Source organism: Ornithorhynchus anatinus, chromosome X1, assembly GCF_004115215.2.
Source record: "Ornithorhynchus anatinus isolate Pmale09 chromosome X1, mOrnAna1.pri.v4, whole genome shotgun sequence".
Lineage (NCBI taxonomy): Eukaryota > Metazoa > Chordata > Mammalia > Monotremata > Ornithorhynchidae > Ornithorhynchus > Ornithorhynchus anatinus.
The window spans coordinates 40,889,589-40,904,181 of record NC_041749.1 but is presented as its reverse complement, the minus strand read 5'-3'; the positions used below and the strand labels follow the sequence as shown (position 1 = coordinate 40,904,181).

The 14,593-nt window shown below is 49.3% G+C and overlaps 1 protein-coding gene across 2 annotated transcripts in view; it reads left to right on the top strand.

The window, feature by feature from the left end:
- Positions 1-5,696: 5,696 nt before the first annotated feature.
- LOC100079342 (solute carrier family 22 member 5-like) overlaps positions 5,697-14,593 on the top strand; it is a 54,946-nt gene continuing 46,049 nt past the window's right edge. The window contains exon 1 of one of the 2 annotated variants that reach the window (XM_007669819.3): positions 5,697-6,142. In XM_007669819.3, coding sequence (XP_007668009.1) covers positions 5,750-6,142 — 393 coding nt within the window. In that variant the 5' untranslated portion in view covers positions 5,697-5,749. The remainder of the gene's footprint in view (positions 6,143-14,593) is intronic. The other variant, XM_007669818.3, reaches the window with a different exon arrangement.

Genomic DNA, 14,593 nt, shown 5'->3' with positions numbered 1-14,593 from the left:
GTAAGTGAGGTACAGAGAAGTGAAGTGACTTGCCCAAAATTACAGAGCAGACAAGTGAAGGAGCCAGGATTAGAACGCAGGTCCTTCTGACTCCCAGGCCCACTCTTTTTTATTGAGTACTTACTGCAGGCAGAGTACTGTATTAAGCACTTGGGAGAAATCAGTAGACTTGATCAACATGTTTCTTACCCACGAGGAGGTTACAGTCTAGAGCCTCAGCACTTACATGCATAAATTTAGGTTTAGGTATTATTTTATAGCTTGGGTGTCTGTCTCTCCCATTGGATTGGGATCAGGAAGGGCTTTTGTCTTCCACCCTTCTCATAATCCCCAAAGCATCCTAAAGAAATGTTGTCCAAACACAGCCCCAAGAAAATGTTATTGATGATGTTGTTGCTGTTATTGGAAAGCTTATTCTTTCCTAACATGCCATTCTCTTAGTTATGCACATACTTCTTTCTCAAAGATGGTTGAGTGGGGGGGCGTACTTCAGATTTAGCTCAGGGGAAAGTCTAACTCCTTATGTTCAAAAGATGTTGGGCATGCTTTTTTTTCCTTAAAGAAGCAGCAAATATTTTACCTCACGGACTTTCCAAAAAGTTTAGAGGTTTGAGGGATTATACACATGAAACTTAAACATGAGAGAATCAGTGTCCACGGAATTATTTCAGCTGTTAACTAATAAATAGGGTGGCCTGGTGGAAAGAGCACAGGTCCGGGAGTCAGAGGACCTGGGTTTTCATCCCAGCTCCACCATTTCTCTGCTGTGTGAACTTGGGCAATTCATTTAACTTCTCTATGTCTGTTATCTCACATGTAAATAGGGATGAAGACTGTGAGCCCCAAATGGACTGTGTCCAACCTAATTATCTTTTATCTACCCTGGGGCTTAGTAAAGTTCCTGGTCATAGTAAGTACTTAACGAAAACATTTGAAAAATGGCTTATTGCTATTGTAAAAATCATTTACTATCCTAATCGCTCTTCAGAGGTAGAAAGTCCTAAGAGGTTGTGGAGATCTTCATAAATTAACTCTGTCCAAGACATTCATTTAAATTTTAGAGGATTTCATTCACCCTTGAGAACCACTGAGACCCTGGTTCATCCGTGGGTCTATTCCTAACTTTAAGCTGGACAAAGGTCTAGGCTCATACCTAAGATTTAGATAGCCACTCACCCAATTATGGGTGTCTTAATCAGTGTCTCTTTTGCTAAGCACTTACTATCTGTTAAGCACTAAGCTGATTGCTAGCAAGACATATAATACAATCTGAATTAGACACAGTCTGCCCCATCCTTTATGGGGCTGTCTTCATCACAGAGATGGGGAAGGGAGGAGAGCCTAACTACCATGACCCCTGATAGGTAGGCGGTTGGCTTCAGCATTACCCTACATGAGCAAAGAATGGACATTATTCCAAGCCACTTGTGGTTGCTAGCCCTCAAAACCCTGAAATACACAGCCTGGGTGTGCTATCTTGTGCATGTTTGGCTAGGCTCTCTGGAGGGGTCAGATGTGGGGATTGACCCACACTTCTGGGCTCAGCTCAGGCTAGGCCCAGATTTTCAGATTTCATTCAAGCTTCTATTGTACGGCACGGTAATGTGAGAGTCTTGAACAGTGTGTCCACTTACTGGAGCACCAGATGGGGGAATGCCAGTAGAGAGTAGGACCCCTTCCTCAGGCAGCTTTGATTGAGGCTGCAGTGTTAGAATGTCCATTCATCCAATTTTATTCCCCTCATCTCACATGGTCCGTCTAGTAGAATGTGTGCCTGTGTGTGTGTGTTCACACAGGAACACAGGGGAGTCAGCAGAGGGGTGTCCAGTATTCCCTTGTACTTTGATCTCATCTATCTCACTGTCAACCTTTCACCCACATTCTGCCTCTGGCCTGGAACGCCTACCCCTCCCTTCATATCTGACAGAGGATCACTCTCCCGACCTTCTAAACCTTATTAAAAACACATCTCTTGAAGAGGCCATACCCAACTTAACCCTCATTTTCTCTTCTCCCGCTCCCCTCCGCGTTGACCTTATATGTGGATTTGCACTCTTTATTCTTCCCCTCTCAGAGCCACAGCACTGATGTACACATCTGCAATTTATTTATTTATTTACATAATGTTTGTCTCGCCTTCTAGTCTGTAAGCTCACTGTGGGAATGTGTAGACAGGGAATATGTCTACCAACTTTGTTATAGTGTACTTTCCCAAGCACTTAGTATAGTGCTCTATACACAGGAAGCGCTCAGTAAATACAATTGATTATTCTTGTCTCCCATCAGCAGCCACTCTATGCAGTGAGGAAGAGGGATTTACTATGAAAGAAAGCTTTCATTGCCACTAAAAGGGCAGAACAGAAAGTTTCTGTAATAGTGTGTTGTGTGAAAACGATAGGCCTTTCTCCACAGTTGCCAGGATACTGGAAAACAAAAGATCACCCTGTGACATTTTCTTTAGCTACTTTACATTTACCATTTATAACTGATTCTTAAATTATCATGCGGGTGTGAGAATTCAGAACTTTCAGTTTATATATTAGTCAGTTTTGCAGAAATCAGTAGAAGAATCCTGCCCTAATTGCAGCTTATTCAACTGATGACCTGGCAAGTTGGCTGCCACCATCTTCCCTGGGCAGCAGACTAAGTACCAGACAAAAACCTTGGGCACTGTGATGCCAAGTTATAGCACAGCCCAGCTCATGGAGTCTGCTTCCCTATTAACCCAGACGTGTCCCCTTCCCCAGCACATCCTTCTTTCCGTACTGGAGCTCCATGGGTCTCCCAATTACACTTATCCCTCCCTTGTCACATCTGTTTCAGATCAGGCCTTTTTTCAGAATCGCTTTTGGAAGCCTAAACGAATAAAAGAAAAAAGACTGTTTTATTCATGTGACAATCCTGGCTCTGCTACTTGTCTCCTATGTGAGCGTGGACAAGTCACTTGACTTCTCTGTGTCTCGGTTACCTCATCTGTGAAATGGGGACTAAGGGTGTGAGTCCCATGGGGGACATGGACTGTGTTCAACCTGATTACCTTGTGTCTACTCCAGTGCTTAGTACAGTGCCTGGCACATAGAAAGTGCTTCGAACAACCAGTAGTATTTCTTGAGTGCTCAGTGTGTACTGTGCTAAGCACTTGGGAGAGTGGAATATAACAGATCATTCATTCAGTGGCATTTATTGAGGGCTTACTGTAATGATGATTGTGGGGTGGAAGTGGGGAGGAAGAGGGGGAGGAAGGGGAGGGATGAGGGGTGGGAGGAAGGGAGGAAGGGGAAGGCTGAGGGGTGGAAGTAAGGAGGAAAAGTGGGCAGAAAGGGAGGGATGAAGGGTGGGAGTGGAGAGGAAGAAGGGGAGGAAGGGCAGGGCTGAGGGGTGGAAGTGGAGGAGGAGGAAGGGGAGGGCTGTGGGGTGGAAGTGGAAAGGAAGAGGGGGAGGAAGGGGAGGGCTGAGGAGTGGAGGAGGAGGAGTGGGAGTAGAAGCAGTGTGGCTCAGTGGAAAGAGCACGGGCTTTGGAGTCAGAGATCATGGGTTCGAATCCCGGCTCTGCCACTTAGCTGTGTGACTTTGGGCAAGTCACTTAACTTCTATGTGCCTCAGTTACCTTATCTGTAAAATGGGGATTAAGACTGTGAGCTCCACGTGGGACAACCTGATTCCCCTATGTCTACCCCAGCGCTTAGAACAGTGCTCGGGACATAGTAAGCCCTTAACAAATACCAACAGTATTATTATTATTATTAGGAAGGGGAGGCCTGGGTGGAGGAGACGAGGGTGGGTGGGAGTGAGGAAGGGAGGGTGAGGAAGGGGAGGGCTGAGGGGTGGGAGTGGAGGAACAGGAGGGGGAAGAAGAGGAGGGCCGAGGGGTGGGGGAGTGGGAGAAAGAGGAGGGCTGAGGGGTGAGAGTGGGGGGAGTGGGAAGGAGGAAGGGGAGGAGCAGTGGAGGGTAGAAGAGAAGAGGCTGTCTTTTGTTTGGTATCTTTTCCTAGAACGTTTTCAATTCCTCAAGCCTTCCGGGCCTTGAGGGCCCCCACCCCGGGCTCCCCTCTGGGGCTAAGGGGAGGGTAGCCCCCGGGCAAGGCCCCCACCCCGGGCTCCCCTCTGGGGCTAAGGGGAGGGTAGCCCCCGGGTGACTGACGCCGGCCAGCCCCTCCTGGGAGCTTCGTGCTCTGCTCCCCTGGTCAGCCCGGACCTGAGTGTGGCTTAGTGGAAAGGACTCGGGCTTGGGAGTCAGAGGAAGTGGCTTCTATTCCCATCTTTTCCACTTGTCTACTGTGTGACCTTCTCTGTGCCTCAGTTACCTCATTTGTAAAATGGGGATGAAGACTGTGAGCCCAACGTGGGACAACCTGATTACCTTATAATTACGCTTAGAACAGTGCTTGGTACATAGTAAGCACTTACAAATACCAACATTATTATTATTATTATCCTCTGTGCCTCAGTTACTCATCTATAAAAATGGAGATTAAAAAATGTGAGCCCCACGTGGGACAATCTGATTACCCTGTATCTAACCCAGCTCTTAGAACAGTGCTCAGCACATAGTAAGTGCCACCAAACTAACTCTCTTCCCCTCTTCAAAGCCCTACTGAGAGCTCACCTCCTCCAAGAGGCCTTCCCAGACTGAGCCCCCCCCTTTCCCTCTGCTCCCCATCCACCCTCTGCTCCTTCCCCTCCCCTCAGCTGAGCTCCCTTTCCCTCTGCTTTCCTCCCCCTACCCTCGTTTGCTCCTCCCTCCCCTCTCTTCCCCTCCCCTCAGCACAGTGCTCATTTAAATATATATTATTTATTGCCCTATTGTATTAATGAGGTGTACATCCCCGTGATTCTATTTATCTTGATGATGTTGTCTTGTTTTGTTTTGTTTTGTTCTGTTTTGCTCTGCAGTCCGTCTCCCCCGATTAGTCTGTGCGCCCATCATTGGGCAGGGATGGTCGGTCTAATTGTCCCTTCCAAGCGCTTAGTACAGGGCTCCGCACATAGTCAGCGCTCAATAAATACTATCGAATAAATACTATTGAATGAATGAATGAATGAATGGGCAGGGATGGTCTCTCTTGGTTGCCGAATAGTCCCTTCCAAGCGCTTAGTAGAGGGCTCTGCAGACAGCCAACACTCAATAAACACGATTGAATAAATACTATTGAATGAATGAATGAATGAATGAATGAATGAATGAATGAATGAATGAATGAATGAATGAGCAGGGGTGAGCTCTCTCTGTTGCCTAATTGTCCCTTCCAAGCGCTTAGTACAGGGCTCAGCACATAGTCACCTCTCGATAAATACTATTGAATGAATGAATGAATAAATGGGCAGGGGTGATCTCTCTCTGTTGCCGAATTGTCCCTTCCCAGCGCTCAGTAGAGGGTTCAGCACATAGTCAGCGCTCAGTAAATACTATTGAATGAATGAATGAATAGGCAGGGGTGGTCTCTCTCTCTGTTGCCGAATTGTCCCTTCCCAGCGCTTAGTAGAGGGCTCAGCACACAGTCAGCGCCCAGTAAATACTATCGAATAAATAGTATTGAGTGAATGAACAAACACATAATCGTTGGGCTAGTGATGACACTCTGCCCAGGCCTCCCCGAAGGAGGCAGTTAGGAGGCCGCTCCGCGGGGCGGCGCATGCGCGCGGCGGCAAGGCCGGGTCTCTCCCCCCCCCCTCCCCCCCGGGCGGGAGGGTGCCTCGCGCGTGCGCACTGCCGCCTCTCCCCGCTCCGCGGGCCTCGCCCGCCGCCGGCATGGGGGACTACGACGAGGCGACGGCCTTTCTGGGCGATTGGGGCCCCTTCCAGCGGCTGGTCTTCTTTCTGCTGAGCGCCAGCATCATCCCCAACGGCTTCACCGGCCTGTCCATCGTCTTCCTGGCGGGGACCCCGGAGCACCGGTGCTCGGTGCCGGCGGCGGCCAACCTGAGCGCCGAGTGGCGGAACCACAGCATCCCGCTGGAGGCGCGGGGCGCGGGGCGGGGGCCCAGCCGCTGCCGCCGCTACCGGCTGCAGGCCCTGCGCAACTTCTCCGCCCTGGGGCTGGCGCCCGGCACCGACGTCGACCTGGCCCGCCTGGAGCAGGAGAAGTGTCTGGACGGCTGGGACTACGGCCGCGACGTCTACCTGTCCACCGTCGTCACCGAGGTGGGGCACCCCGAGACCCCCTCCGGCTTGCCCAGGGCGAGGGAGGGCGGCTCGGACCCGGGGGGGTCTGGGGCACCACCGTGGGGGGCTGCGCCCCGGGATTTGGGGCACCTGGGGATCTTTGCGCACCGGGGACCTTGTGCACCCGGAGTCCTGCGCCCTGGGGATTTGGGACACCTGGGGATCTTTACGCACCGGGGATCTGGGGCACCTGGGGATCTTTGCGCACTTGGGATTTTGTGCACCTGGGGTCCTGCGCCCTGGGGATTTGAGGCCCCTGGAGATCTTTGCACACCGGGGATTTTGTGCACCTGGGGTCCTGCGCCCTGGGGATCTTTGAACACCGGGGACCTTGGACACCTGGGATCCTGCGGCCCTGGGATTTGGGGCACCTGGGGATCTTTGCGCACCGGGGATTTTGTGCACCTGGGGTCCTGCGCCCTGGGGATCTTTGAACACCGGGGACCTTGTGCACCTGGGGTCCTGCGCCCTGGGGTTTTGGGGCACCTGGGGATCTTTGCGCACCGGGGACCTTGTGCACCTGGGGTCCTCTGCCCTGGGGATTTGGGGCACCAGGGGATCTTTGCGCACCGGGGACCTTGTGCATCTGGGGTCCTGCGCCCTGGGGATTTGGAGCACCTGGAGATCTTTGCGCGCGGGTGACCTTGTGCACCCGGGGTCCTGCGCCCTGGGGATTTGGAGCACCTGGAGATCTTTGCGCACGGGTGACCTTGTGCATCCGGGGTCCTGCGCACCGGGGATTTGGGGCACCTGGGGATCTTTGCACACCGGGGACCTGGTGCACCTGGGGTCCTGCGGCCCTGGGATTTGGGGTACCTGGGGATCTTTGCGCACCGGGGACCTTGTGCACCAGGGGTCCTGGGCCCCACGGATTGGGGCACCTGGGGATCTTTGCGCACTGGGCAGCTTGTGTACCTGGGGTCCTGCCCCCTGGGGATTTGGGGCACCTGGGGATCTTTGCGCACTGGGGACCTTGCGCACCTGGGGTCCTGCGCCCCGGGTTTGGAGCACCTGGGGATCTTTGTGCATCAGGGACCATGTGCACCTGGGATGTGGGGCATCTTGGGGCCTTGCGCACCAGGGACCTTGGGCTTGAGTCTTGAGCACCAGGGACCTCGCGTTCCTTTGGTGTCTTGGGCACCGTGAGGTCTTGCGCACCTGGAATCTGAGGCACTTTGGGGTCTTGTGCAGCAGGGACCTTGGGACCTTGTGGCCCTGGGATTTTGCGCCCCGGTGATTTGAAGCACCTTGGGATCTTTGCGCACCGGGGACCTTGCGCACCTGTGGTCTTGCACCCCGAGGATTTTGGGCACCTTGGGATCTTTGCAACCCGGGGACCTTATACACCTGGGGGTCTTGAGCCCCGGGGCTTTGAGGCACCTTGAGATCTTTGCACACCGGGGACCTTGTGCACTGGGGATTTGGGACACCTGTGGATCTTTGCGCACCGGGGACCATGTGCACCTGGGATCTGGGGCACTTTGGGGTCTTGTGCACCAGGGACCTTAGGCTTGAGTCTTGAGCACCAGGGGCCTTGTGCTCCTTGGGTGTCTTGGGCACTGTGGGGTCTTGCACACGTGAAATCTGGGGCACCTTGGGGTGTTGTGCACCAGGGACCTTGGGACCTTACACCCCAAGGATTTGGGACACCTTGGGATCATTTTGCACCTGGGACCTTGCACACCTGGGGTCTTATGCTCCCGGGATTTTGGTCACCTTGAGATCTTTGCGCACCGGGGACCATGTGCCCCTGGGGTGTGGGGCTCCTTGGGGTCTTGCACACCAGGAACCTTGATCTTGAGTCTTGAGCACCAGGGACCTAGCACTCCTTTGGTGTCTTGGGCACCGTGGGGTCTTGCGCACCTGGAATCTGGGGCACCTTGTGGTCTTGCGCAGCAGGGACATTGCGCCCCAGGGACCGAACGTTCCTTTAGGTTCTTGGGCACCGTGGGGTCTTGCACACCAGGGACCTTGTGCACCTTGTGCCTTGCACACCAGAGGTTTTGGGTACCTTGGAGTCTGCACACCAGGGACCTTGTGCACTTGGGATTTGGAGCACCTTTGGGTCTTGCGCACTTTGGGACCTTTCGGTCCTTTCGTGTCTTGGGCACGTGGGGTCTCGCTCACCGGGCACCATGTGTATCAGGGATTTTGGGCACCTTGCTGGTCTTTGTGCAAAAATGACCTTGTGCACCTGGAGTTTTGGGCACCTTGTGGGTCTTTGTGCTTCTCTACCTGGGGTTTGGGGCACCTTGAGGGGTGTTTGCACACCAAGGACCTTGTGCACCTGGGGTTTTGGGCACCTTGGGGTCTTGCAAACCAGGGACCTTGCGCACCAGAGATTTTGGACACCTTGGGGGTCTTTGCGCATCAGCGATCTTGCACACCTTGTAGTCTTGAACACCGGGGACTTTGTGCACCCAAGTTTTGCATACGTGAAATTTTTTATGCCTGAGGTCTTGTACATCTGAGGCTGAGCTACCAGAGGGAAACACTGGCTAAGGTTCAATATCCCCACATTCCCCTGCCTACAAGACCTAGAAAATCCCTGGTCAGAGAACTTCCTTCCTGGCTGGTTTGGAGAGTGGGATCTGTTGAGATTCAGGACAATGATGAATTTAGCAATATCATTAGGACAATGATGAATTTAGCAATCTCATTAATATGAAAGGAAGTTTACAGATATATCATCCGGGCACTACTCCCAAAGCACCTTGTGGCCTCATGCACGCTCAGCATTTTGCTCCATTTCAATTTGTCAGCGCCTTGGAAATTTTCAGTTAAAAAAACTGACTCAGGGTAGAACTGAGAGGGCAGAATTAATGACCCAGAGTGTATTTTCTAGGCCTCCTTGGTCAGAGACCAAAACTTGGTAGCGGTGAGGAAGCTCAGGTGTATGTTTAATGGTGAAGGGCATAGGAAAGAAGGCAAAACCAGGAGATAAGACATTATTCTGTATAGACAGTATCTTTATTGACTTTAGGCCTGGAATTACCCAATAGAAGGAACAGTATCTTCTAAAATAATGTTCTACACACAGAACCTCCTGCCAACATAAGCCCAGAATTCCAGTTCAATCCCAGATTTCTAGTCAGTGCCTTTACCTGATGATTTGCCTTTCAAATCACCCCACGTGCTCTCCCTCTTTCTGAAGATTACAGGTTTGGTGTCCGATCATGAACCCAAACCACACTTTATATATATATATATTTTATACTCTGGTGTTAAGGTAGGGTAACAGTTTTCATTCTCAACTCACCTACTTATGCTGAGGGAGTTTGGCTCCAAATAGTTTCTTCCCTGGCTGCACAGTGAAAATGAAATTACAGATCTTCTCTGATATGTTTTCATGTTTATGTTGAAGGGATATAACTCACAGATTGCACCCCTGTGAATAAGAGCGAAATAAACGGTGAAATTTAGTAGGTTGGTTTATTTTGCAGCAGTAGGGGGCAAGCTCTATTGTGGAGCAGAGCACTGGAGTCCCAAGCATCTAAAACTAAGAGTGATTTAGAATGCCAATACGTCTTTGCCCCATCTTGGGACTGTATCCTACCTGATTGTATTGTCTCTACCCCAGCGCTTAGTACAATGCCTGGCAGATAGTAAGCGCTTGACAAATACCACAGTTGCTATTATTCTTATTTTGTCATTTTCTCAGTTTGGACTAATACAAAAGAAGCAACGTGGCTCAGTGGAAAGAGCATGGGCTTTGGAGTCAGAGGTCATGGGTTTGAATCCCGGCTCTGCCACTTGTCAGCTGTGTGACTGTGGGCAAGTCACTTAACTTCTCTGTGCCTCAGTTACCTCATCTGTAAAATGGGGATGAAGATTGTGAGCCCCACGTGGGACAACCTGATTCCCCTGTGTCTACCCCAGCTCTTAGAACAGTGCTCTGCACATAGTAAGCGCTTAACAAATACCCACACATTATTAATACAGCAAGTGGTGATTTTTTTTCTTATAGACTTGCCCTACACACCTGCCCCATGGTCACTGAGAGTTAAAGAGAGGACCTTCTTTACCACTGTAGTGTATTTAGCATTGGAAAATGCATTATCCATTTTTAATATCTTTGGGTGGGCGTATATATATGCATGGACCTATGTGTTTAGTGGTGATATTAAGGAGAGTTGGCTACTGAGAAATATTGACAAGACAGTCAACAAAATAAGTGATTTTCCCAGATTCCTTCTCAACCCAGTCCCTTTACTACTTGACACATAGCAAGTACTTAACAAATACCGTCATTATTGTTCCCTCCCCCTCTGGCTCCTTGCTCCCCTTCTTCCAGCCTCCTATTCTGCTTTTAGCCCAATAAGGATGATATGAAGACCTGTATTCACTAGTGGCGGATGCTGCAATAATTTGGAGTAATCATACTGGTTCAGAGAAGCAGCATGGCGTAGTGGAGAGAACATGGGCTTGGGAGTCAGAAAGTCATGGGTTCTAAACCTGACTCTGCCACTTGTCTGCTGTGTGACCTTGGGCAAGTCTCGTCACTTCTCTGGGCCTGAGTAACCTCATCTGGAAAATGGTGATTGAGCCTGTGAGCTCCACATGAGACGGACTGAATACAATCTGATTTGCTTGTATCCACCCTAGAGCTTAGTACACTGCCTGGCACATAGTAAGCACTTAACAAATACCATTATTATTTATTATTTACTATATTTGGTCATATCAGGTTCATATCAGGTTTCTTAACCACAGCTCAAGGAAAGGAGAGATAACCAGGGTTTAAATGCAGAGAATTTGGTGGTCTTTTAAGGGCAATAGTGTGTCGGTTTGTTTTTTAAACCATAATTTCAAGGCTATTCTGCCAAGCCGCTAATTACTTTCAGCACCAAATGATAAAGACTGGCAAGGCAGATTTGCATATTTGCCATGATACCAGGTATCTCTTTTTTAATTGATGATTCCTTCTTATGGTAATGGTTAAGTAGTTATTATGTGCCAGGCACTATACTAAGCACTGGGGTAGATACAAGGTAATCAGGGTGGACACAGTCCATGTCCCACATGGACTCATAGTCTTAGGCTCCATTTTACAGATAGATGAAGGAACTGAGGCACAGAGAAGTGAATTGCTCAAGGTTACACAGGAGACAAGAGACAGAACAGAATAAGAACCCAGTTCCTTTTGACTCCCAGGCCCGTGCTGTATCCATGAAGCCACATTGCTTCTCATTAACCTTTCTCGCTGATTGTTCACTCTGTGCTTTACTTGCTTTGCAGGCAGTGATTATGCAAAGAAGGGGAGAAAAATTAAAGTTTTTATGAGTATTTATTACATAACCACTGTGTTGTGGGAGTCTGAGTAATTTTCTCCTTCAAAAGCTGTGTTCCTCCCCCCCCCCTTTTTTTTTAACTTGTTACTTTCACAAGGACTGGGTGCCCTTTCACCTACTTTTATGTTGTCAATGTAAAACTTGCTTAACTGCTGGCGGTACCCTAGGCTAATCTTACCTTTTCTTCATTATCCAACCTCACATATTTCAGGTTATTAGCCGGTGTCCCTTGCCTTTTCAGGAATTAGGAGGGTTTTTTGTTTTTTTCTTACCTTCTTTGGGCTTAGGTGCACAATTCTGACTTTTTGTATGTTAATCTTGTAGGAAACATCCAATTCCTTTCAACCCCCCAATGAAAGGGTGATATTCAGACTGTTTGTGGGAAAAGCATTTCCAAAAGTCCTCTTTCTCTGTCTTCTTTCCCTCCTTACACTCCACCCCCTCCATATCTGTTTCTGTCGCTTCTTTGATAAATGGAGCAAAAGTTATCATCATCATTAGTATTTACTGAGCACCCACTAAATGTTTGGGAGAGTATAAAGACTTTAGAAGACCCGATTCCTTCCCTCATGGAGCTTCCAGGCTTAGCAGGGGAGGCCGACACTTAAATACATGACAACTATGGGGATTAATAGGGTATGTTAAGAGCTGTTCATAAGTAGTGTTGGAGCTGTGATGACCGCAGTGTTTAAGTGGTGAGCAAGGAAGGGCCAACATGGCAGTTGAAGGATATAGGGAGGGAAGATTATAGATTCCTTGGGGAAGGCCTTTGGGAGCTGGACTCTCAGAGGGACTTTGAAGATATGCTGAGTTGGGGTCTGTGGATAAGAAGAGGGAAGAAGCTCCAGGAGTGGGTTGGGGGAGGCTCATGGGAAAGATGTGAGTAGCTTGGCTTGAGAGAGCGGAAGATTGTGAACCAGAGTGAGATAATAATAATGATAATTGTGGTACTTGTTAGGTGCTTATTATGTGCCAGGCACTATACTAAGCACTGAGGTGGATACAAGCAAATCGGGTTGGACAGAGTCCCTGCTCCACATGAGCCTCACAGCCTTAATCTCTATTTTACAGATGAGGGAACTGAGGCCCAGAGAAGTGAAGTGACTTGCCCAATGTCACATAGCAGACAAGTGGCGGAGCCGGAAATTAGAACCCAGGTCCCTCCGACTCCCAGGCCCATGTTCTATCCACTAGACTACGCTGCTTCCCAGTAGATGGGAGAAGAGAGTGAGTGGATAAGAAAGGGGAAGAGGGCCTTGAAGCCAGTGGTGAGGAGTTTCTCCTTGATGCAGAAAGGAAAGGACAGCCATTAGAGGTTTTTGAGGAGTGGGGAGACAAGAACAGTATGACATCCAGTCAGCAGAGTGAAGTATGGACTGAAGAGCGGGGGGAAAAGTAGAGGGATCAGAGAGGAGGCCGAAGCTCTAATTCGGGCGGGATATGACAAGCACTTAGACCGGTGTGATAGAGCACGGGCCTGGGAGTCAGAAGGCTCTGAGTTCTAATGCCAGCTCTGCCACTTCTCTGCTATGTGACCTTGGGCAAATCACTTCTCTGGGCCTTAGTTTCCTCATATGTAAAAAGGGGATGAAAAACTGTGAGCCCTATGTGGGACATGGACTGTATCCAACCCGATTATCTTGTATCTACCCTAGTGCTTAGTACGGTGCCTGGAACATAGTGAACACTTAATAAATACCATTAAATTTTTTTAAAAAATCAATCAATGGTGTTTATTGAGCGTTTCTGTGTAGAGCACTGTACTATGCACTTGGGAGAGTAGACTACAAAAGAATTAGCAGACACATTCCCTGTCCATAACAAGCTTACAGTCTCAGAGGGGGAGACGAAAAAAGAGGATGGGGCATATTCTAGGAATGTTGGGGAGGAAGTTCTGGCAAGATCTGGTGACTGACTGAATATGCTGTTTGAAGAGTCAAGGTTAAAGCCAAAGTGGCAGGCTTGAGAGAGACAGGGCAAATGGTGGTGTTGACAACTGTCATCTGGAAAGGAGTTCAAGGTGAGGATTTGGGGGCAAAGTCAAGTTCAGTTTTTAGACATATGGAGCTTGAGGTGTCAAATGGGCACTCATGTAGTAATATCTTACAGGCAGGGAGCAATATGAGGTTGAAGAGAAGAGGGAAAAGGGCTAGTGAGGTAGATTTGTGAATCAGTCATCAGCAGAGATGTGGTAGTTAAAATCATAGGAGCATATGGGCCCCCTAAAGGAGTGGGAGCAAATTGAGAGAAGTGGACTAAAAGAGAGTCTTTGAGAAGTATCCACATATAGGGAAGGGAGCTGCTGGAAGATCAGGGAAAAAGAGACTGAGAAGGAGTGGCCAGAAATTTGGGAGAACCAGTAAAAGACTGTATCTCAAAAAACAAGATCAGCGTTTTTGGAAGAAGGATGTGGGTGTGTCAGAGAGAGCAGAGAGATCTAAGAGGATTAGGAAAGAATAGAATCTGTTTGTTTTGGCAAGAAGGAGGTCACTGGTGACCTTGGAAAGGGTAGTCTCAGTGGAGGGAAGGAGATGAAAAATAGACTGTGGAGGGGCGTGAAAGGAGTAAGAGAAGAGGAAGTTGCAGCAGAGGATTTTGACTCAGGAATGGGAAGAGGGAGGTGAGGCAAAAGCTGGGTTGTGCAGTAGGGTCTAGAGAAGGTTATGGGAGACATGGGTGTGTTTGAAGGCAGAGAGGAAGGAGGAGAGAGAGGGAGAAGTAAGAGTGAGAAGGAAAAAGAGAAGATGGCTGTCAGGGAGGAAAGAAGGGGGCATTAATAATAATGTTGGTATTTGTTAAGTGCTTACTATGTGCAGAGCACTGTTCTAAGCGCTGGAGTAGATACAGGGTAATGAGGTTGTCCCACGTGAGGCTCACAGTTAATCCCCATTTTACAGATGAGGAACTGAGGCACAGAGAAGTGAAGTGACTTGCCCATAGTCACACAGCTGACAAATGGCAGAGCCGGGAGTCAAACTCATGACCTCTGACTCCAAAGCCCTGGCTCTTTTCCACAGAGCCACGCTTCAGTCAAGCGTATTTATTGAGCGCTTACTGTGTGCAGAGCACCGTACTAAGCACTTGGAATATACAATTCGGCAACAGATAGAGACAATCCCTGCCCAACGGGCTCACAGTC